At 39.8% G+C, this 23,965-nt stretch overlaps 1 protein-coding gene and 1 long non-coding RNA gene across 4 annotated transcripts in view; one reads left to right on the forward strand and one right to left on the reverse strand.

Moving 5' to 3' along the window:
* lamb2 (laminin, beta 2 (laminin S)) overlaps positions 1-20,766 on the forward strand; it is a 45,754-nt gene extending 24,988 nt beyond the window's left edge. Inside the window, exons 13-35 of one of the 2 annotated variants that reach the window (XM_086069221.1) lie at positions 797-932; positions 1,004-1,162; positions 1,405-1,532; positions 2,164-2,296; positions 2,385-2,577; positions 3,694-3,837; positions 4,343-4,574; positions 4,893-5,062; positions 5,274-5,309; positions 7,264-7,488; positions 7,570-7,787; positions 9,249-9,345; positions 9,835-10,016; positions 10,126-10,316; positions 11,744-11,928; positions 12,974-13,215; positions 13,335-13,538; positions 14,293-14,437; positions 14,506-14,713; positions 15,933-16,074; positions 17,930-18,106; positions 18,181-18,340; positions 19,289-20,766. In XM_086069221.1, the coding sequence (XP_085925347.1) occupies positions 797-932; positions 1,004-1,162; positions 1,405-1,532; positions 2,164-2,296; positions 2,385-2,577; positions 3,694-3,837; positions 4,343-4,574; positions 4,893-5,062; positions 5,274-5,309; positions 7,264-7,488; positions 7,570-7,787; positions 9,249-9,345; positions 9,835-10,016; positions 10,126-10,316; positions 11,744-11,928; positions 12,974-13,215; positions 13,335-13,538; positions 14,293-14,437; positions 14,506-14,713; positions 15,933-16,074; positions 17,930-18,106; positions 18,181-18,340; positions 19,289-19,425 (3,844 nt within the window). In that variant the 3' untranslated portion in view covers positions 19,426-20,766. The remainder of the gene's footprint in view (positions 1-796; positions 933-1,003; positions 1,163-1,404; positions 1,533-2,163; positions 2,297-2,384; positions 2,578-3,693; positions 3,838-4,342; positions 4,575-4,892; positions 5,063-5,273; positions 5,310-7,263; positions 7,489-7,569; positions 7,788-9,248; positions 9,346-9,834; positions 10,017-10,125; positions 10,317-11,743; positions 11,929-12,973; positions 13,216-13,334; positions 13,539-14,292; positions 14,438-14,505; positions 14,714-15,932; positions 16,075-17,929; positions 18,107-18,180; positions 18,341-19,288) is intronic. The other variant, XM_086069222.1, reaches the window with a different exon arrangement.
* Positions 1,280-8,352, reverse strand: LOC147178592 (uncharacterized). 2 transcript variants are annotated; one of them, XR_015094118.1, is made up of 3 exons: positions 8,287-8,352; positions 3,637-3,829; positions 1,280-1,472 (listed from the first exon to the last, which is right to left on the reverse strand). It is a non-coding gene; the product is annotated as an uncharacterized LOC147178592 (long non-coding RNA). The 2 variants fall into 2 exon arrangements; XR_015094117.1 differs by lacking the exon at positions 1,280-1,472 and adding an exon at positions 2,169-2,534.
* Positions 20,767-23,965: the final 3,199 nt, after the last annotated feature.

Genomic DNA, 23,965 nt, shown 5'->3' on the forward strand with positions numbered 1-23,965 from the left:
CTTTTGTTAACAAGAGTGTGAAAACCTAAAAAAAAATTATTGTACATTTTGAACCGATATAAAATTTGTGATTGTGAGTTAACTGGGGAAGTCATGCGATTAATTCGAATTTAAAAATGTAATTGCCTCTTGCCCCTAATTTTTAATAACCTTTTTTTTAATGAATTTATGGCAGTGAATGAGTTAATTACCTTTTGCAAAAAATAAAAAATAAAATAAATCATATATTTTGGATTATATGTACATTTTGTGCCACATTTTTTACATTAGATTAATTGTTTGGTGCCATTTAGTGTATACTAAATAACTGTATCCATTTGTGTTACATGGACCTTGTAGTCATTCATCAACAATTCTTGACATTTAAATACAGACCAACTTACTCACTTGGTAGAGCAACTACAATCTATTTGTTAATTCATCCGTTCACGTATTGGAATGCATGAGAAAATCCAAGTGTTCTGTGGGATAAATTGTGGTCACATGCTACGTTGCATTTTTTTCTTTTCTTTTTTTTTCCAAGTTAAAATTTTTTTTCAACCACACATTACCATGGAATTTTACGGTTCCAAGATAATGTAGCCAACTGACTGGCTGATGAGGTGTCATCAGGCTAATGTTTGCAAGCTCTTATGTGACATTAATGGTAGAGTGATTAAAAAAAAAAAAAAAAAAAAAAGTTAATGTAAGCAGTGGGTTTGGAAACTGCGCATGTCTTCAGTCAATGTTATATTTCTTCATTACAAACTAAGTGTTCCCAGCAAAGTAGTTTATGTAAAATCCTGTTTTCTCGTAGCTGTTCCGCGGGTAGTGGTCAGTGTCGCTGCCGAAGTCACATGACAGGACGCCAGTGTACAGAGGTGGAGTCTGGCTATTTCTTCATGGCTCTGGATTACCTCTTGTATGAAGCTGAGTTGGCCAAAATGGGTCAGGTGAGACACCAAGTTTTGGATGTAAGAAGGTGTCATAAAAGATGCAAATAATTGCGCAAATATCTTATCAGGGCTGCACACTGGACACCAGGGAACACCAGCTGGATCGTCCAGCCACATGGACAGATATTGGGTTTGCCCGGGCACCTGAAGGTGGCACTCTTGAGTTCATAATCAGCAACATCCCTTATTCCATGGAGTATGACCTGCTCATCCGCTACGAATCACAGGTGTGTGCATTTCTTTTTGCTGAACTTCTACTTTAAGAACAAAAGTGTTTAGACACACCTCTTCAGCAATTAATTCATCACATTTATCATAGATTGTGCATTGTACTGTTCATTACTCTTAAATCTACGGACCCAAAATCCAATGTCACTTCCTGTAGGTCTAATGACCAAATGTCTGATTACTTTGTCTAATACAAAGATCTAGATGACATCCATCGCTTGTTAACATTCATCCATTCCAGATGCCTCGAGACTGGGAAGAGGTACGAATAACAGTAATCCGTCCGGGCCCGATTCCGACCAGCAGCCCCTGTGGAAACACAATCCCAGATGATGACAAACTTGTTGTCGCCCTGCCGGCTGGTGCCAGGTTTGTTGCTCTCGTGCACACGCACACTCGACCACAAAAGTTGGGATGGGGGAAAAAATATTCAAAATTGCTTATGTGTGAAGTATTTATGGTGTAGTGTTGCTAATGCTGCAGACTCTTATTGCCCCCCCCCCCCCTGCATTCATGTCAGCATATCTAGTATGTGCTTATTTTGTTAATTGTTATTGGCTGGTATTATAAATACCATATATACATAGATTTTTTTTGTGCTGCTTTTATCCACGTTGCTGCTATAAAACTGGAATTTTCCCCAGGCTAATTCTATTCTTCTGTTCGATTCCCAAAAGCTCTCATATAATTTAATTCATTGACAGATCTGAAGTAGTACATTCACAAGTACCGGTAAACATAGCTCACCAAATCCAGATTTTTTATCTTTGCAAAACAACATAAATTTAGTATATAGTACTTGTATAATATTCAATTGGATATTCTGATCTGGAACTTTGTATAAATAACCCTAACATACAGGTACAGTTAATACAGGTTTTTATGATGGCAACAGTGTGACCTAGATGTTACTTCCAATGGGAAACTTATCCTGGAATGTATTGGGTGCTAAACTTGATATCGCTGAAGGAGAGATATGTTTTTTTTTGCTAAACATTAGGTTTGTGGTCCCTCCGCAACCCGTGTGTCTTGAGAGAGGTGTAACCTACACAATCCGCTTCGAGTTCAGACGTTACCATGACGCCAACGCCGTTCTTAATGGAGCGGCCAACGCTTTCCTCCTCGTGGACTCTGTGAGGACGTTTCCTTTCTTTCCGTCTCATTCCACACAGCAACATCTTTCCCATGTCTCTTTCGTGAATCTGTGCTTCTTGGCTGCAGATTGCCTTGATGCCTCGTCACTCTTCCATGGAGCTGTTCAACGCCGGGGACCTGGCCTCCAGTAACAGGAAGCAGACTTACGAGCGGTATCGCTGCCACGAGGGGGCAAGGAGCGTGAGCCATCCACCCTTGAGTGACACCTGTGCCAAGCTGATCACCAGCATGTCGGCTGTTATTAACGACGGGGCTTTGCGTGAGTACAAAAATACACTTTAACATTTTGTGGCTTTTTTTCTCCTTCCCATCATAAAACAATCATAGTATAGTGAACCCATTAATTGGCCTATTTTTTTCCCCCTCTGTGTGTACCTTCCCTTAGCTGTTCACTAAAAACAAAACAAAAAATTCAAAAATTCGGGGGTCTGTTTCACAAAGCAGGTTTAGTGAAAACTCTGAGTCTGTTAACCCTGAAATGTGGGGAACTCTGAGTTTCAGGAAGCGAGGTAACTCAAACCAGAGAAAGAGGGGTAACTCTAGCCTGTTTTATAAAGAGAGGTAACTTAAGCTCTCTGTCAGTTACCATAGTAACAGACTCTATGAACCTAACCTGGTCAGTACCAGGTTTATCACAATGAACCTCGAGTTTCTCTCGGTCTCCGCCTCCTTTCAGCCACATTCATTTGATTTCCTCATTTATTCAGTCAGCTGGCGAGTTTTGGCGTAATATAGTTCTGCCGTCTGTTATTTCAAAACAACAACAAAAAAACAGTCAATAGGCGTGTATTAAAAGTCCACTTTTGTCCACGAACATGGTATTTCCTATTGACAATGATCCCATTGATGAAGGTGCACTCTAAAAAGGGAATTGTTGAACCAAATTAAGATTACAAATTGAATTGTTGACCAGTTTAATAAAATGACTTCAATTGGTAACACACAATTGATTTAAATGTATCCAAAGTGAATATATTGAGTTTATTTAAGTATGAGTTCATTAATCTTAATATATTCACTTTGGATTAATTTTAGATTAACTTAATTCGAGTGACTATATTAAATTAAGTAAATTTAGTGCTGGTCTCTGCTTCCCCGTTGCCATGGTTACTCGTGGAATCGGGGCTCCATTGATGCGGTCTTTTTATGGTGGTGGTGGTGGTGCATGCGCTTAACTCCAGGTGAAACTACTCTGCGTTGATCAAACTCAAATGCAGAGTTTCCTATCTCAGGGTAGGTCAACTCACAGTTCAGGGTTAGTCTCAGAGTTAGTTGAACCTGCTTTGTGAAACGGACCCCTGGTCTTCTGTGTTCTTACATTGTTAATGATCATCACATTAGCAGTGAAGTTGTGCTCGTGTGTGTTTCCCTCCAGCTTGTAACTGCGACCCCCAGGGATCCATCAGCTCAGTGTGCGACGTCCGCGGAGGTCAGTGTCGCTGCAGACCCAATGTGATTGGTCGACGGTGCGAACAGTGTGCCCCCGGAACTTACGGCTTTGGACCTTCGGGCTGCATTGGTGAGAAGAGACATGAGTTCTTTTTAAACTGGGGCTTTATTTGATGTTTTTGTGATCCAGATGTAGGCTAGTTTTAGACTTTGAACTGTGTTGTATTACATTAACAATGTATTAACCGTAATACATACAGTTAGGCACAAATTATTCATACTGCATTATGGTCCAATTTTAAGTGAAGTCTGCATTTGAAAGGCTCTTTTACAAGATGAAATGCTCAGACTGAGTCATGAATTGTTTTACCTGGATAGGAATTAATGGTTGTCGGAAATTGTGCAATACACTAAATTTAGTAAGTGGTTCTATTTTCACCCAGTTTCCATGTCTGTAAATATACAGTACAGTACTAAAGTATGGCTTACTCTTACTGTACATGGGCGCCATCTACTGGCATTCATCATTGCACATTCAAACCCCAATAAATCCCACACCTCAGTCTTTATTTGAGGTCCATCGTTTGCGTTTTACTCGCTTATTACGCTTATTTTTATATCCTCTCTCCGTGCAGCCTGCGGTTGCAGCGCGGAAGGCTCGATCACTCGGCTGTGCGACAAGTACACCGGGCTGTGCCAGTGTCGGCCGGGGGCGTTCGGCCAGCAGTGCGACAGATGCCAGGCAGGTCACTGGGGCTTCCCCAACTGTCGCCCGTGCCACTGCAACGGCCACGCCGACGAGTGTGACCAGAGGGGCGGCGCTTGCGTTAACTGCAGGGACAACACGGGTGGAGACAAGTGCGACAGGTGACGTTTTACTGTGCACTCTGCATCGACAGACAATTTGTTCATGTTTTGTTTATGGTGAGTCGGTTTGCAAAGAGGGGTAATCGTTTTGGGGTCAATTTACGGAAAGTTTATGATAAATGAAGTTGAGGAATTTTGGAAATATTAGTTTCATGAGAATTTGTGGGTATCAACTGGGAATTGAGAGGGATTTAATGGCAAGGTATCTCATTCGAGCATACCAGTACATGTTTGTAAACTTTTTATTTTGCCATAAGCAGCCTGACCATGCAAACGAGATCGCTATCCCATCTTGTATTGACTGGACTGTTTCTATAGGTGTGCCAATGGTTACTATGGTAACCCAATACTGGGCATAGCAGCTGGCGACTGGTGTCGCCCATGCCCCTGTCCAGACGGCCCCACCAGTGGACGCCATTTTGCAGCATCCTGTTACCAAGACAACCGGAATCGGCAAATTGTCTGCAGCTGTAAGCAGGGATACACAGGTAAACATATTTATGACGGATCCGAGTTTTTACTGTTTTTTCCGTTTAATTAAAGGGTGAATTGAAAAGTGAGACAACTGCACTATTCCATGAATCTATGTGCTGGGAATGCAGGATTTAACATTTTGGTCCAATATATGGCCAATTACAAGACACTACTTGAAATATCTAACGTTTGTCGTTTCCTCCCTCCCCTGTATTACTGGTACAGGGATTGTTAAACGCTCCAGGCTGACCATTTGTAAGCGTGAGTAAAAAATTGAATTGACTCCCCCACCACTGCCAACACCACCACAAGTCTGTTTTAATTTTCCAGTCCTGCCTATACATGCATGGCTTTAGCACCCTGTGGTCCGAGGTGCTCAGACACGCCTCCATAAAAGATTTTTCTTTGCGAGTGGCTGTGCTAAGCACTATGGACCATGGACACCGCCATTATATATCGGCTGACCACTTTCTTGGCCTAACATTTGTATTATACGGTATACAATTGTACCCCATGGATATGTTTTATCCGAAGGGCAATGAGAGTCATTTGACAGCTTCCCACAACTGAAGATCAATTCTGCTTTAACTTGTGTATTATATGTCTAGTGGGGTACATCATTGTTCTGTACGAACATGCATTTTCTGAATGTCTGTGGATACTTTTTTCCATTCAAGGATCTGACCCAGAAGTCCTATCTAATTTTTACTGGGGGGGGAGGCTGTGATTGATGACAACTCTGGGTCAGCTACTGTTTGAAGAACTGTTCATCGTTATCTCTGATTTAATAACATTAGAAATCATTTCCAAATCCAACAAATGAGCTGATACTCCTTTTATTTTCTCACTCATGTCCAACTTTCATCTTTTCTCTTCTAATGCTTTATGAGCATAACCGTTTCATCTGTCCCCACCTTCTCATTCCCTCTTTCTCTAATTTCCTTCTGTACTTGCCAGACTCAAATATGCCAGGTATTTTGTCAGTCGTGCAGCACAGTGTGGCATAGCAGGAGGCTGAGAGTACTGGCATCGAAACTGATTTTATTTTTATTTTTATTTTTTTGTGCGTGTGGCCAACACAGTTTCAAGTTTTACAGTATATCGAAGTTAGAACAGTTTTACATTGTATGTTCTCATTTTGGCAAGGATTCAAGGGCTGGTTTTGTTATCCCAGGATGAAACTACATGATATCAACTCTAATTAGCTAATTGTCTAATTAGTGTAATTATATGTACTGCATTCTGCCAAAGAGATCCTTCTTCTAATCAGCCTTTTATTAACTTCAGCAAATTAGATGTTATTCGCTTCTCTTTTGTTTGACAGTCTGTCAAAAAAAAAAAAAACTACTGAGACTGATTGGAATGGTCACTTCAACCTGAGTACAACAACTCAAGAAATTTAAAAATCAGATGTTGGGTTCTGGAGAAAATGAAATTTGTTTTGTTTTGGGGATGGATGGGGGGAAAAAGTCCTTTTTGGGCAAGGTTTTTGTGTGACATCACTTAAAATATCTCCTTCAAATTAGAGTAAAACAGTTACATTGCATTATTACCCCTCTCCAACGGTTGACAGTTTCAATTAAAAATATCCACCAATAAACTCATTTGGACCGAAATTGCGAGAGGTTCTCCTCGTCTTTGACAAGTTTCCTTGAAGAAAATGCCACGACACTGAAAAGTTCATTCATATTGTAAAATGATTACGCTCGTCTACGTCTACTTTCAACAAGAAACTCATTCTATCTTACTTGTTTGAAATAATAATAATAATAATAATAATGATAATGATGAGGATGATGATGATGATGCAACCAGTTCAGGGTGTACCCCGCCCACTTCCCGAAGCCAGCTGGGATAGGCTCCAGCACCCCAGCGACCCTTGTGAGGACAAGCGGTTAAGAAAATGGATGGATGGATAATGACAATAATAATAATAATACATTTTATTTATAGGCGCCTTACTGGGCACTCAAGGTCACTTTACAACAACAGTAATACAAATACAACTGAGCTGTACCTTATCAAATCATAATTCCACTGAATCAACCCAAATCCAAATTTTCCACTTTAAAATCCTTGAATTGCATCGCTCACCATGTATCGAGAGATTCCTATCAAATCGTCTTTTATTGGAGAGATGCACACCGCTTGTAGTAATGTGATGATCAAAGCTCCTCCCTTCACTCTGACCAATCTGCATTTTCTCTCAAATTAGGTACTCGATGTGAGGAATGTGCTCCAGGTTACCATGGCAACCCCTCTCAACCCGGAGGAAGCTGCCAGCCGTGCCAGTGCAACAACAACATAGACATGTCTGACGTTGACGCGTGTGACCGGCGGATCGGAGAGTGCAGGAAATGCCTTTACAACACGGAAGGACCCAACTGTGGCATCTGCAGAAGTGGCTATTTCGGAGATGCTTCACGGCGCAACTGCAGGAGTAAATCACTATTTGACCCAAACATTTGTTTTCTTTTTAAATTAAATAGTCATTTGCTTGTCCCCTTAATTTGCACTTTAGAATGTGTATGCAACTTCCTTGGTACGGAGCGTAGCCAGTGTATGGAGCGTGAGGACTGCGTGTGCCAGCGGAATACAGGCCAGTGCCAATGTCTACCTAACGCAATTGGTCAAACGTGCGACCACTGCTCCCCCGGACACTGGAACCTGGCTAGTGGAAAAGGCTGTGAACCCTGCGATTGTGACCCCCACAATTCAGTCACTTCAACATGTAATGAGGTACATACAGTACACTAGTGATAATTTTTTCCACCATTTTTAAATGGAAGTCTTTAGTACAGTTTCAATCACACTTGTTAGTTTCTAACATAGTTAGTCAACCTCATCCTGTTTTTATTTAGTCCATTTTTAGTTGGCTATTAATCTAGCATTTTAATCTTTATTTCAGTCCAAGAAAACATAATTTTATTCATTTAGTTGTAGTCAACAAAAACTGTTTAAAAACATTATAGTCTAGTTTTAGTCAGGACAATCATTTAATCCCTGTATTTTTTTTTTGTCAGCGCATTATGTTGAACATAAAAAGTTCTCTCATCTTTTGTTGAAAGCCAACTTCACACACAATTACAGTATAGCAACAAGTGGCTAACTATAGCTCCATGCTATGAGCTGGTAAATTAGCCAGCATTAGGTAGCGGTCGGATTAACATTATTGTTGGAACGTTATAGCCGTTGGATTAATGTTACATCATAATTATAATTCACTTCTTTTTTTTACCTTTCCCTGTGAATCCACCTCCTGTCTGTTCCATGTGTTTGTGCATCTTGCGCTTGCTAGCTGCAGATTTGAAAGGGGGCGAGTCACTGTGTGTCACATGACAGTGTCGCAGTGACAGATTAGCAGAGACAAGATTTTGCAAAATCATGCAATTTCTGTCTGGTTTTTGTTCATGTACTAAAATGTCTATAGTTTTTAGTCCAGTTTTTATGAAGGGAAGTAGATTTTTGTCTCGTCTTGATTTGTTGACGAAAAATGCATACTATGAATCCCAGTTATTGTTTATTAATGAGTGTTTTAGTCGAGTCTAGCCTAGTTTTAGTCCGGTGAAAAATGTGCTTTGACAAAATTATTTTTGTTTAGTTTTTGTTTACGAAATTAACACTACAGCACATACAAAAACGACCTAAACAATGCGGCAGAAAGTCAGTCTGACTTGAGTTCAATACAACAAAAAGCGGAACTGATTGGGGATACAAAATATGAAATGTGGGACTGTTCTGACCTCTACCCTTGAGCAAGGCACCGGACCCTAAGACAGGCGCTCATACCCTGGGCGTAAAAATCTTCATTATGGTTCCGAGGCATGTCCGTGTTTGGGACCCTATTTGGGGTTCTCTGGAAAGTCCATGTGTTGCCTCATTTTACGCACGGGGATGAATTGCGACATCATCATGTTGTTGTTTTTACATCATTGATTTTCAAATGTAAAAAAAAAAATAATAGTCAATATAGTTGATAATATAATGTAATTATAAAAACTATCTAACTATGGACACCATGATTTTTTTGGGGTACTTGTTGAATTTAGGTCTAGTGATGTGTAATGCCAAATAAAAAACGTTTTCAACTCAGAAATGTTTTGTAGTGTTAGCAAAAACATAAAGGTAGTTCAAATTCTCCATTGTGTCACGCAGGATGTCCTTGTAAACTTTCTTTTTCTCCATTTTTGTGTTGCTCAGTTTAACGGGCAGTGTCAGTGCCGCGATGGATTCGGTGGAAAGACCTGCACGGACTGCCAGGAGAACTACTGGGGAGACCCTCGGACACAGTGCAGAGGTTAGGACCGTTGGCAAACGTAATCCACATTTGGATGTTGCTAATGTCTTTATAAATTAGGAACTAGTGTAGTGTGGGATTGCATTCATGGCCATTGGTCCACAGCGTTCACAGATTTTATTTTTTATACCCAGAGCACAGGCCACTCTATCATGTTTACATTTTGTCTTTTGGTAACAATACTTGAACTCTTAACTTAGAGTAATTGATGCCCCACCTTCAATTTTGATAACTGGCCACAAAGTGGCCTTCAAAGCACTACTTTTGTCTAAATAAAGCCTATTGATTCATTTCAACTGACTGTAATTCCTCGATGCCACAAGATGGCAGCAAAGCACTACGTTTGTCAATACAAAGAATGGGTTTAAACAAATCTGCAAATGGTGAATCACTAATATATGTGAGAAGAAAAGCACATTTTTAAGTTTTCGCCCCAGGTGTTTGCGATGGCATATTTACTCCCTTCCCTCTTCTCTGCCCTTCTTCCAGCTTGTGACTGCGACTGGCGAGGCATTGAGACGTCTCAGTGCAACCGAGTCACAGGTCATTGTGTATGCCAGCAGGGGGTGTCAGGTGTCCGCTGTGACCAATGTGCCCGAGGTTTTTCTGGCGTCTTCCCCAACTGCCAGCCCTGCCATCAATGCTTTGGCGACTGGGACCGCATTGTCCAGGTACAGGGTCTTAGTTCTTGATGTATATAGGTGGAGAGGTTTACAGTGAAGTCTGAAGATATGAAACGTAAACTCGCCAATGGAGCAAAAATATCTTGTCTTACAACAGGACCTAGCGGTGCGCACCAGGGCTTTGGCCGAGCGCGCCCATGAGATTCAGACCACTGGCCTTACCGGGCCGTATGAGAAGACTTTCAGGGACCTCGAGGAGAAACTGGCCCAAGCTCAGAATATTGTCAACTCACGCAATGCCACTGCCACTGCCATTACCACTCTGATGGAGCTTATTGAACAGCTTAGGTACATGCCTTAAAATCTTTTATGTGTAATGCATTCAGATACGGCTCTGGGGATTTATACGTGACCAAACACAACATAAGAACTGTATTTACTATAATAGTGGCCATACCTCTAATAGTACCATCAATAGTAGCTGGTCACATCAACCACAGGCAAATAAACCCTTTTTCCCCATCAGAAAAAAATGGGTTGTGGCAGCCATTATCGGTGCTATTGATCACATAGAATTGATATACTTCATTAACCCATTCACTGCCATTGACGGCTATAGACGTCAAAAATTCATTTGAACTATTTCTATTCGTTTCAAATTTTTCCCACTTTTGTTAACAAGAGTATGAAAACCTAGACATTTTTTTTATTGGACATTTAGAACAGATATAACATTTGTGATTAATCAAGAATTAACTGGTGAAGTCATGCGATTAATTATGATTAAAAAAAAGAATCGCCCCTAATTTTTAATAATCTTTTCTTTCTTTTTTTAAAGAAAATATTATAAAAAAATGAGGGCCGTAATTTTTGGGGGGATTAATCGCATGATTTCACTAGTTAACTCACAATTAACCACAAATGTTATATATCTGTTCTAAATGTAAAATATATTTTTTCTAGGTTTTCATACTCTTGTTAACAAAAGTGGGGAAAAATGCTAAACTAACTGAAATAGATTTGAGGTGGCTCGGGCATCTGGTTCGGATGCCTCCCTGGGGGGGGGTTCGGGCATGTCCTACCGGCGGGAGGCCCCGAGGACGACCCAGGACACGCTGGAGAGACTACGTCTCACGGCTGGCTTGGGAACGCCTTGGGATCCCGTCGGAGGAGCTGGCTGAAGTGGCTGGGGAGAGGGAAGTCTGGGCTTCCCTGCTAAAGCTGCTGCCCCCGCGACCCGACCCCGGATAAGCGGAATTGAAGACGGAACGGAACGGAACTGAAATTGAAATGAATTTTTGACATCTATTACCGTCAATGGCAATGAATGAGTTAATAAGCCCAACTCTGTTGCTAACCAAAACAGCAGCACTAAAGTATTTTAAACCATCTCAGAAGAATTTAAGTGTGGAGCCTTATCACATATTGTAAAGGAAAGCTTTGCACAGTACTCATTGACTGTCAGCCCAGTTCAAATCATGATCGATGGACGAAGCTGTCAATGCCTGTGAATGGGGTCAAGTGGATCTTGCATTAGGTGGATGCCAGGAGGATGATTAGCATTCCAATCGACTTCAACATGCAATTGCTCCACAATGCTTGTTCCGGAACCTTCTCTTCATTTCTATACAATAGTAATTTTGATTATATCTTGACCGTTTTGTTTCAAACTCATTTTGGTGATGCTTAATGGCAAATTCATACACACTGTGTCTTTGTACTTTGTATACTTTTATGACTAATATCCATTTTCAAGTACATGTCTTTTTCCGTAGATCTCAGATCAGTGACACCACCGACACATTGAACCGTCTGGAAGGAGATCTGACTGTCGTCCAGGACAGCAACTCTGAGGCAAGCAAGGAGCTGAGTGCTCTCGAGCGAGAGGCCAGAGAACTGAACCTTACTTCAGAGCAGCTCCATCACCAACTCGATATCCTAAAAAACTCCAATTTCCTAGGTGAGCAAGCTTAGAGTCTTTTGTGAGTTTTTTTTCCTATTCTGCAAATGTGTCATTTTTTAACCTTTTTTATGAAATTCATGTTTTATACCTGTACTTTAAAATGTGATGTTCACGTGTTTAGAAAATTCCCTAATTTGTTGGAATTTATATGTTTCTGGGGTCGGTGAAAGACTCTGGTTGGTAACCCGGTGGGTAGTCGGTGATGTCTGGTCGGTGCTGGATTTCACTTTCCTTTCTTTTCTTTGATCCTTCCTCGGGTCTCCTGACAATCTCACGACTCTAGCTGGATTCTGAAGTATTCGGTTTAATAGGTTTTAGGTGAATTAATGAGTACACTCACACACACGCACGCACGCACACACACACACACATGCATGCACATACTCACGCACATAAAAATAAAATAAAAAAAGAGAGCAATGATGATGACATGTCGAATCGGTAAAATTACCGAATGAACAATACAATAGGAGATTAAAAAAAAAAGAAAATTGGTATGGCACCCCAACTACTTACTAAATATCAGGAAAAGTATACTCTTACTTGTTGTCTTATGTGCCTTTTTATTACAGTTTCTCTCATAATAGTGAGGTTATAATTTTCGCATAGATAAAATAAACAACTGGGAATTTAGAATTAAACTAAACAACTAAAGCAAACGTTTGGAAATCTATCAGATACAGAAACATACTTGTACAAGTTGGAATATTTTTCATGGTTACGGCACAGTTTTGCCAGAGCACTTGCTGCTAGTCAGAGTTCCTCGGTCTCAATCGTGAAGGCAAACTAGGATGATTACAACAAATAGGATAAATAAATCACATGCTAGCCAGGCCCACTTTGAATGACAAATGGGGCACAAACTAAGACGACTCTAAAACCAATACTTGATGTACAACAGAACAAGTTTATTCCTACACATTAAATTCACAGTTAAATCACTGCTCTGTATTAATTATAAAATGCATGTTACACAAAAAATTGCTATTAGGATTCAATACGTTTAATAAATATCTTCCTCTTGTTATCCTTTTTCTGCCAGGCGCGTATGACAGCATTCGTACCTCCTACAACAAGTCTTGGGACGCTGAGCGCCGTGCCAATGAATCCACCGTAAACAGGCCCAGCACAGTCAGCCAATCGGCCGACACCCGCCGTCGCACCGAGCGCCTCATCTCTGCTAAGAAGGACGACTTCAACCGGAAAAATGCCGCCAACAAACGCTCGCTGGGAGAACTCAAGAGCAAAGTCCAGAATCTGGACATGCGGAAGATCAACGAGAAGGTCTTAGAGCTTTATCTATTATAATTATTCATAATTGTATTATCAGTCAAAATAAAAAAAATTGACAGCCTTTTCTATAATATTTGATCACAAGTCGACATAAACTTGTCCCACAACAGGTCTGTGGTACAACAGGCGATGCTCCCTGTGCGGAAAGCCCTTGTGGAGGTGCAGGTTGCCGTGACGACGAGGGGAACCGTCACTGTGGAGGCCTGAACTGTAACGGTGCCGTGGCAGCCGCAAATAACGCTTTAGAGAGCGCCAAGCATGCCGACAAGCAGCTCAACAAAGCCATGGGAGAAGTGGAGGGACTCGTTACCAAGGCATGGAAGCGCTTTAGTTAGTTACATACACACACACACACGCATATATATATATATATATGTATATATATATATATATATATATATATTAGGGGTGTGAATTGCCTAGTACCTGGCGATTCGATTCATATCACGATTCATAGGTCACGATTCGATTCAATACCAATTAATCCTGATACGAATCTCTAAATTGATTATTGCGATTTTTTTTAAACTCAAATTTAGAAAATACTAATCCGTAAACTTGTACATTGTACACTGTAAGATTTGTATGAAAATGTATTTATTCATCTGAAAATGCAGGCTTATAACTGAGCCACTGCATTTAACAAACAGGTTGCAGTCTGTTTCATGTTTGAACAGCACTGAAATAAAAATATTAAGACTTAATGTTTCATTAATATAACATTCTTCCATGCTTAATGTGTGAATCTGAATCCTAAGTAAGACGTTTTGTTGAATATTCCCATAAAGAAATGTATGTTTAAAAATCGATTTGGCCGCATATCGAATCGATTCGAGAATTGCGCGCTATAATATTGCCGAATGGATTTTTTCTAACACCCCTAATATATATATATTTATATATATATATATATTCACACACACAGCAGAATACGCCATATAATGATTATAATAAATGACTCTTAATCAAACAAAATTGCAGACCACTTGTCCTTTGAATGCAAGACAGCAATTACCGGCGACTTAGTACACATACAGCAGGTTGAAGTGATTGTAATGTTTTGGTAAGGTGGCGGAAGCCAAGACCAAGGCACAGGAGGCCAAGGGTAAAGCCCAAGCAGCTCTCGACAAAGCCAAAGCCACTAAGGACCAAGTGGAGCGCTCCAACAAGGACCTGCAAGACCTTATCAAACAGATCAGGGACTTCCTCATGCGTGAGTCAGCGAGAAATGAATGACATCACGATGACATCACTTCAAAACGTCTTGTGTCGTTCCCTCAGAGGAAGGGGCTGACCCTGACCATATCGAGGCGGTGGCGAACCGTGTGCTGGAACTCTCCATCCCCGCTTCTCCTCTCCAGATCAGACATCTTGCGGATGAAATTAAAGAACGCGTCCGCAGCCTTTCCAACGTCGATGCCATCCTGGCGCAGACGCAGCACGACGTCCGTAAGGCGGAAAAACTACTGCTGGATGCTAAGAGGGCAAGGTATTGGTCATTGGTCACGCAATCAGCCAAGCGTCATATGTATCGTACCTTTAACTCATTCAAACCCCAAAATGTGTCAATGCGTTTTTTAATACTTTGTCCTTCACTCCCAAAAACATATTTGCACGTTTAAAAAAAAAAGAAGTTTTTTTTTTATGCAAGAGCATACAGAAGGCTTTAATGCAGCTTCTGACATGAAGAGGTGGTTAAAGCAATGGTGGTTCTTACAAAAAAAAACGGCCAGCAGGTGGTAGCAGATAATAAGTGATCATCCAGGGCCATGTTGCAACAAGCTCTTTTTGCCAGTATTTTCACCAAAGCTAATTGCTGCAAAACGGAAACAGATAGAAATATACTTCTTTTTTTTTTCTGGTGAAAGAAGAGACTGTAATCTTTCTTTTGGTAGGTTCCATGTTTTAGAACAATTGTGTTCTATTGCTGTTTTACACACACTTTTGTGCTAGAGGGTCACGTTTGCAGCTGGTGCTTATTACTTGTTCATCCATAAAAAAATAAAATAAAGCTTAAGATACAAGATCCACAGAACGAGCCCTACCATGTCTAGAATTATTTTTAAATAATTGTTCACATTAACAGTTTCAACTGTAAATATACCAGAAACTATGATATCAAAACTGTTTAATATCATTTCAAACTCAACATTACCCTTAAAAATAAAAGCCTTACAGATAATTGTATTTAAAAAAAGCCTGAAATGTGCATTTACTTGTACATGCGGTGATGACTCTCCTAACTTCCAGGAACAACCCAGGCTAAACGTACTCATACATACAAAGCTTTTCTCTCATTTGAAATGAATCATTTCAACATACTTCCTTGAGACCAATTCATATTTGGAATGGGCCTTGGCAGAGCATATAGTAAGAGCAATACATGGGAAGAGGTGAGTTTTTCAGCGAATAACGGCAGATATGGGAGAAAAATGCAAATTTTGGAACTGCAAAATGTGCGGGATTTAATGTACATATAAATAGAAATAAGACCACAATGGTTAAGAGCTGCTTTAGTGTGATGCTAATGCTGGAAGCTTTCCAAAGGCATCATCTACCTGAAGTCTCTGCGGGCAAGTAAGATTACAATAAATTCAATGGACATGAAAACTCGGCTTAAAAAAAAAGAATCCTATAAAAGAATCTTTAAGTCAATTCTGAAACTCTGAAACCACCTTCTGTGTGTATAACATTGTGCTTCTGTACAGGCATCATGCGGAAGGTGTGAAGACCACTACAGAGACAGTGAAGCAGGCCTTGGTGGATGCGAAGACTGCCCAGACATCTGCAGAAAAGGCCATCGCTCGAGCCAGAACTGACATTGACGACACAGAGACCCGCCTGGCACAGGTAACCAAAAGTACCCAAACCACTGCTTCAGTCTATTTAAAAAAAAATAAAAAATCAGTGCCCTGTAATGCTGATACGGAGGAACAGCAAAAGTCGGACATAATCCGTTTCATGGCACTGGTTGACTCAAATTTCAAAACAGTAGTCCAATAGGAATAAATAGAAATAATTCATGTTTAGACTCAAAGTGTCACCAACTATTAACTGTCTGTAGTAATATTAATACCAGTGTGTAATATAAAATATACATTGAACACCTGTTTATTGCTGGGGATACGTTTAGACCAACCCATAACAGGTGAAATTGTGTACTATAGCGAGGCAAGAAATGTTTTTTTACAAAGATAATGGGGTTGGGTGATATGGCCAAAATATAAAATCTCGATTTTTACAGACATTCAGGACGATTACGATTTTAATCTAATAAACCCAACAAACATTTATTTAAACGTTTCATTTATTCAAAAATAATTCCTGTGCAAAATGTTCAGATAACAATAATTATTACTGATTCTGAATTAGTTTTGACATAAATTTAACATTCATATTTTTTTCTTAAATGCCACAATAAAGTAGTTGGTAGCTATTGTAAACATGTCTTGTAACGCACCCATCCAGCATTCTGCCACTTGTGCAAAATTACAACTTACAAAAACATTTGAATGTAGCACAACATGTAGAACAACAGCTTTTAATAGTCCAAAAGACAAAATTCGATTTCACTATTTAGCACATTTTCAACGATTCGATTTTTAAAATGACGATGTATCGAATGAATTCCATTTATTGCCCAGCCCTAAACGACGCACAAAAAAATCGAACACATTTTAAATGTATTTTAATGAATAATTAGTTGCTGTGTAATGGAATTAATTTAAATGAATCAATTTAGGAACAATTGTGTTGGTTCAACCCTCTGACTTCCATGCAGGTTACATGGATTCAGTTCCCACTCATGAGGGAGTGAATGTGATTGTGAAAGCTTGTCTGCCTATTGATGTGCTTAGTGATTGGCTTATCACGCCTCATGCCCAATGTCAGCTGATTACTCTCCAGCTAACCCTAAACAAGTGTACAGGATAAGCGGTATCAAAAAAAGGATGGATTGATTGTGTTTATAATCATGCTTGGGGAGTAACGGAATACATGTGCCGCCATTACGTAATCAGATTACAAATGTTTTTCAACAGATTACAGGTACTATCATTAAAAATGGGGATTACTTCGAGGGATTACAATTTCTAAAATGAGAGAGAGTGAGAGCGTGCGTGAGTGGGACCGTTGCTACATGTCGGGGAGGTGGGGACAAACAAACTGACTAGTCGTGTCCTCCACACGCGGGCAGTTTAAAAAAGCTTCACGGACGGGAGGAGGAAATAGTGATCTGGATTCACTGGAACTTACTCGGTGCGAAAGTTTGAGCTAAGAGTCCAGCAGCATGTTACGCGCTGTAGCTTCTTGCTAGCTAGCCCGCTAGCCTACAACCATAATGTGAGTTACACCTTCCAAACAAATCTTCCTCCCACCAATTCACTATTTAAACGTCATACACAACATATACACGGCTAAACTCTATCTATCTATCTATCTGTGGTGATATTCCTTTTTATTTTGTCTTCATGAGCATACTTGGTATTGGAGTAATAAATTACTTTAATATTAGGGTACTTGGATTATGTTACGAACTACATTTTTTAGCAGCTAACTTGTAACTAACGGAATACATTTTAAAGGTAAACCTCCAAATCCTGTTTAAAATGTATATAGATTTCACTCTTTGGTTCAAAATTGTGAAGGCTTTGTAACACATAACCTGTGGTCTGATTTTCACATTGCCTGCGCGTGAACGCAACAGATAGAATCGGAGACATCGAACGGTGAGCGGCAATTAAGCGAGGCCATGGACCGTCTGGCCACGCTGGGCCGTGAGATCAACGTGCTGAAGACCAAACGTGCCAACAACAGCATGGCAGCTGCCCGGGCTGAAGAGACCGCCACCATGGCGCGAGACAAAGCAAACGAAGCCAAGCAGGTATGCACGCGTATCCCTCCGATGGGCAAATGTTGCCTCATTATTGTCATTCTTTCTCATCTTTTGATGCTCAGATTCTAGATGGGCAGCTGACCGATAAATACCGTGAGCTGAAGCAACGTGTTGGCACCAAGGCCAAAGCTGTTCAGGATGCCAAGATGAAGGCAGAGAGCCTTCGGGACGAAGCCAAACAACTACTGCAGGACGCCCAGAATAAGTTGCAGAGACTAGCAGGTACTTTTTGTCATGTTAGGAAAATAATTAAGCATGGGCTCAGACCAAGTTGATTATAGTTAGCAAACTACTGTAATTAAAAGTGAAATTGAAAAAAAAAGGTTTAATTTCGTAAAGAATTTTTTTTTTTTTAAATTGAAAAGTAACTGAAACTAAAAAGTAACTGAAGGTCAAACAGTCATTTAAAAATTATACTTGACTTACTTTATTACAGCATAATATGGACCAAAAATAAAACTAATACTGAAACCAATAAAACTAAACTAAAATCTAAACCTTTTCTAAAACATAAAAATGTATAAAAACTAACAATAAAATCCAAAACTTTTATAACCTTGGCTCAGGCAGCTATGATCAAATTCAGGAGAGTAATTTTACTGTCTGTAATTGGCTGGCGACTAGTTCAGGGTGTCCGTCCAAGATGGCAGGTGACCCAAATGAGGACAGGATCATCATATTTAAAAAAAAAAAAAGACAAAATGTGAATTTAATTATATATTTAACTCATTCACTGCCATTGACGGCTATAGACGTCAAAAATTTATTTGAACTATTTCTATTAGTTTCACATTTTGAAAGAGTATGAAAACCTAATTTTTTTTATTGTACATTTAGAACAGATATAAAAAATTGTGATTAATCGTGAGTTAATTAGAAAAAAAGACTATTAAAAATTACGGGTGTCAGACGATTAACATTTTTTATTGTAATTAATCGCATGACTTCAATAGTTAACTCACGATTAATCACAAATTTTATATCTGTTCTAAAGGAACAATAAAAAAAATTCTAGGTTTTTATACTCTTGTTTACAAAAGTGGAAAAAAATGTGAAACTAATAGAAATAGTTCAAATGAATTTTTGACGACAATGGCAGTGAATGAGTTAAAAAAAATGACAGAATGTGAATTAAATGTTGGTTGCCCATTGCATTTTTTTTTTTCACAGAGCTGGAGAAAAACTATGAGGAGAACGAGAGGCGATTGGAAGGCAAAGCTCGCCAGCTGGATGGCTTGGAAGACAAGATGAAAGCCATCCTAAATGACATCAACAAACAGATCCAAATTTACAACACGTGCCAGTAGTGGTCACCTCTTCTGGTCTGACTTACTATTCTGCACACTTATCAGGCGCAACATACCAGGAAAGCTGATTGTGTGAAAGTTGTAATGGTTTGCGTTGTTAAAAAAACAATCTGAAATTGTCTGCTTGTAAATTTGTGTACTGAATATAAAAGAAATGTGTATAATTTAAATCACAGATGTCAATAGTCCAAAGCTATGGGATAAAATAACCTTACTGTTAACTACTACTACTACTAATTATTATTATTATTATTATATTATGAACCAATTTGGAGACAGCAGGTTGAATAAATTGGAAGCTCATTATGATCTTTATGTACTAAGCACATTTAAATCATTCACTGCCATAAATTCATAAAAATGTTTTTTTTTAAAGATTATTAAAAAATTGGGCTACAGGCGGTTACATTTTTTAATCATAATTAATCACATAACTTCACTAGTTAACTCACAAATAATCACAAATTTTATATTTGTTCTAAATGTACAATAAAAAAATCTAGTTTCATACTCTTGTTAACAAAAGTGATTTTTTTAAACTAATAGAAATAGTTCAAATGAATTTTTCACTTTTATAGTCATCAACGGCAGTGAATTAATTAAAAAAAAGAAAGAAAAGATTATTAAAAATTCGGGGCGGGGCTACAATTTTTTATTGAAAATAATCGCTTCACTAGTTAACTCATGATTAATCACAAATTTTATATCTGTTCTTTTTTTTTTTTTACTCTTGTTAACAAAAGTGTGTGTGTGGGGGGAAGTAAAACTAATAGAAATAGTTCAAATCAATTTTTGACGTTTATAGCCATCAATGGCAGTGAATGAGTTAACCTGTGTGACTTTACACACACAAACGCGACTGCTGGTTGGATTGGCCCTGAACTGATTCCATAAAACCTTCATGTTAAAGCCACTTGAGGTTTTTGCTGTATAAAAAACTAAAACTAAGCCAAAAAGGAAAGCCTCAAGCATGCATTCTTATAATCAACTCTTGCAAGATTAAGGGAGATATTAAGAACAGGTCATTTGAATGTACAGTATGACACTTGACAGTATTCCTTAGCATTGAACATAACTCTTATTTAATTTTACCAGGCTTATCATATTTCATTCTTAATATAGCTTCGCTTTTACAGTATGAACTGTTTGGGCCACACATAAATAATTATACAATAATATAGTAATATAATAAGAATAGAATTGTAAATTATTTTTGCATCATAATTTAATCTACAATTCAGTTTACAAAATGTGAAAAACCAAAGACGAGAACAAAAATGCCAAAGTAATATTGTATTGTATTACAGTGCCTTAATTTTGTGAATAAAGGTTGGGAATCTGTGTTGTTGTTTTTTAAAATATGTGTTCCTACATTTCCAAAGCTAGTAATAGTTGGTTTACATATAGGCACGTAAATAACAAACTTCCTGTCATTGTAACCAAATGCATGTGCAAGTTTGAAGTTATAGAATCGTATGCACTGCAATCTATACCACTTTATACCCAGCCAGGGCTGAGTTACAACAAAAAATAGTGTCGATGTCTTTGCTCTAGCTCCATATTAATCTACACTAAATCCACCGCAGTGTTAAAAGCCTTGCCATTAAGTAATCAGATTTTTTTTTTTATTAACTGCATCCCTGAAAGTTAAAGAAAAAAACATGTAATCAGATTACTGGTACATTTATTAAAAATGGGGATTACTTTGAGGGATTACAATTTCAAAGATAAACAGTATGAAAAAAAGGATGGATTGATTGTGTTTATAATCAGGCTTGGGGAGTAATGAAATACATGTGCCGCCATTACGTAATCAGATTACAATTTTTGTTTAACTGCATCCCTGACAGTTACAGGAAATAACATGTAATCAGATTATTGCATTCCTGACAGTAACAGAAAAAATATATGTAATCAGAGTACTGTAATCAGATTACTGTAATCAGATTACTGTCAATTACAGGAGAAAATATGTAATCAGATTACTGGTACATTTATTAAAAAAGGGGATTACTTCGAGGGACTACAATTTCTAGGATAAGCGGTATAAAAAAATGGATGGAATGATTGTGTTTATAATCAAGCTTGGGAGTACTGAAATACATGTGCCGCCATTACGTAATCAGATTACAATTTTTGTTTAACTGCATCCCTGACAGTTACAGCAAATAACATGTAATCAGATTACTGTATTCCTGACAGTTACAGAAAAAAACTAATCAGATTACTGTCAGTTACAGGAGAAAATATGTAATCAGATTACTGATAGTTACAGGAAAAAACGTGTAATCAGATTACTGCATTCCTGACAGTTACAGAAAAAAACATGTAATCAGATTACTGGTACATTTATTAAAAAAGGGGATTACAATATCTAGGATAAGCGGTATATAAAAATGGTTGGATTGATTGTGTTTATAATCAGGCTTGGGGAGTAATGGAATACATGTGCCGCCATTACGTAATCAGATTACAATTTTTGTTTAACTGCATCCCTGACAGTTACAGGAAATAACATGTAATCAGATTACTGTATTCCTGACAGTTACAGAAAAAAAAACATGTAATCAGATTAGAAAACCACGGCAGGAATGCAGGTTAAACTGACATACTGGCGGCGACCGCAGGACGTGCGCCGCCGGAAACTGGAAGCGGGTGCTGCACGAGCGCCGCCGGAACTGGAAGCGGGCGCTGCGTGAGCGCCGCCGGAAACTGGAACGGGTACCTGCCTCTTGCTCCGCTGGGTCTGTTTCTGGTGGGATCTGTCACGGTGCGGAGTTGAGTCTGTCACGAGTGCGGAGTGGAGGACCCAAATGCAGGAATGCAGGTTAAACTAAATACACACACACTAACGAGGTGACTAGACACACCTGAGGCCAGGCACAAGTGGCTGAGGGCCCGGATTGGTCAACCCGAGGAAGGACAGTACCAATCGAGACCCCCAACCAAAACCAGAGCCCCAAACATGACAGTACCCCTCCCTCAAGGGACGGATCCCAGACGTCCCAAACAAAAGTCAAACATGGCAGTGGGACCAGGAAGAGAGCACCGGCGCAGAGGCCAGGGGCTGCAGCGGCACAGGCGAACGGGCCAGGGGCCGCAGCCGCACAGGCCAGGGCCGCACATAGCCAGGGGCCGCATTCGCACATGGCCAGGGGCCGCATTCGCACATGGCCAGGGGACGCAGCGGAACGACGTGCGCAGCCGGAACGGGAACCGGTGGCGGCCGCAGGACGTGCGCCGCCGGCCTGGTGGCGACCGCAGGACATGCGCCGCCGGAAACTGGAAGCGGGCGCTGCACGAGCGCCGCCGGAACTGGAACTGGTGGCGGGCACTGCACAAGCGCCGCCGGAACTGGAAGTGGGCGCTGCACGAGCGCCGCCGGAACTGGAAGCGGGCGCTGCACGAGCGCCGCCGGAACTGGAACGGGTACCTGCCTCTTGCTCCGCTGGGTCCGTTTCTGGTGGGATCATTCTGTTGGATCTGTCACGGTGCGGAGTTGAGTCTGTCATGAGTGCGGAGTGGAGGACCCAAATGCAGGAGAACCACGGCAGGAATGCAGGTTAAACTGACATACTTTATTTTACAAAAAAACACAAACTAGAGATGGGACGTTTGACACTGAGACTCCGGAGCATGTGTCAGCCGAGTGAGATAGACTGCTCGAAACAATGTATCAAAAGCCCCGATCAAACCTCCGTGATCACGTGCTGATGACGTATGCGGCTTTATGCGCGCTAATGAGATACCGGAAATTACATAACTGATTCAAACCTTTTGGCGCGGTGTCAGCTGAAGCCGAACACAATAGAGCAAATATTGTTCTTGAATAAGAACATGTAAAACAAAAAATATATAAAAAGTTGGGCACAAGCACAATTCCCTCATGTAGATATTTGCTTCTCTTTATGTTCACCTGGAAAAGTTAGTTATTCGGTATGTTTCCAACAAAAGTACTCCCACAATGATGCATTTAAAATTTCCAATTATGCATTATTTTTAAATCGTGTGTAGAAGATACAGGCTTGACCCAAGTATTTTCCACCAAGTTGCTATAAGCGCTTCTCCAAGACCCTCAGTCACATCTCCCAAAGACTGATGTTGAAATACTTGTCATCTGGCTTCACAGCGCACTTGTGTCATATCCAAATCATGTTTATAAAAATCGAATGAGTAACAGGACATCACATTGAACCATAGTACTGGTACAGTGTCAAAATATTGCAACACTTCCATGTGTACCTGATGATCATTAGACAGACACAAATGTAAGACTGAATGTACTGGTGTTATGTTGGAATATAAATCAATCAGGCGAATCACTTTGAAGATTATAGCTGCTATGACTCCAGCTGACCACCAGATGTCACCGGTACGATCTATCTTATGGGGCTTTGAAACTTCGACTCTTTTTTCCAAATCAATCAGCCGAAAGCCTCAAAAGCTTCACAAGGCTTCATTGTCCCATCTCAACTGGTTAGTATTAAATAAACAAAGATCTGAAAGGATCCAAAATCAAAGTAGCCGACAGAACACCAGC

Source organism: Leptonotus elevatus, chromosome 2 (genome assembly GCF_054856555.1).
Source record: "Leptonotus elevatus isolate MCC_2025b chromosome 2, RoL_Lele_1.0, whole genome shotgun sequence".
NCBI classification, from domain to species: Eukaryota; Metazoa; Chordata; class Actinopteri; order Syngnathiformes; family Syngnathidae; genus Leptonotus; species Leptonotus elevatus.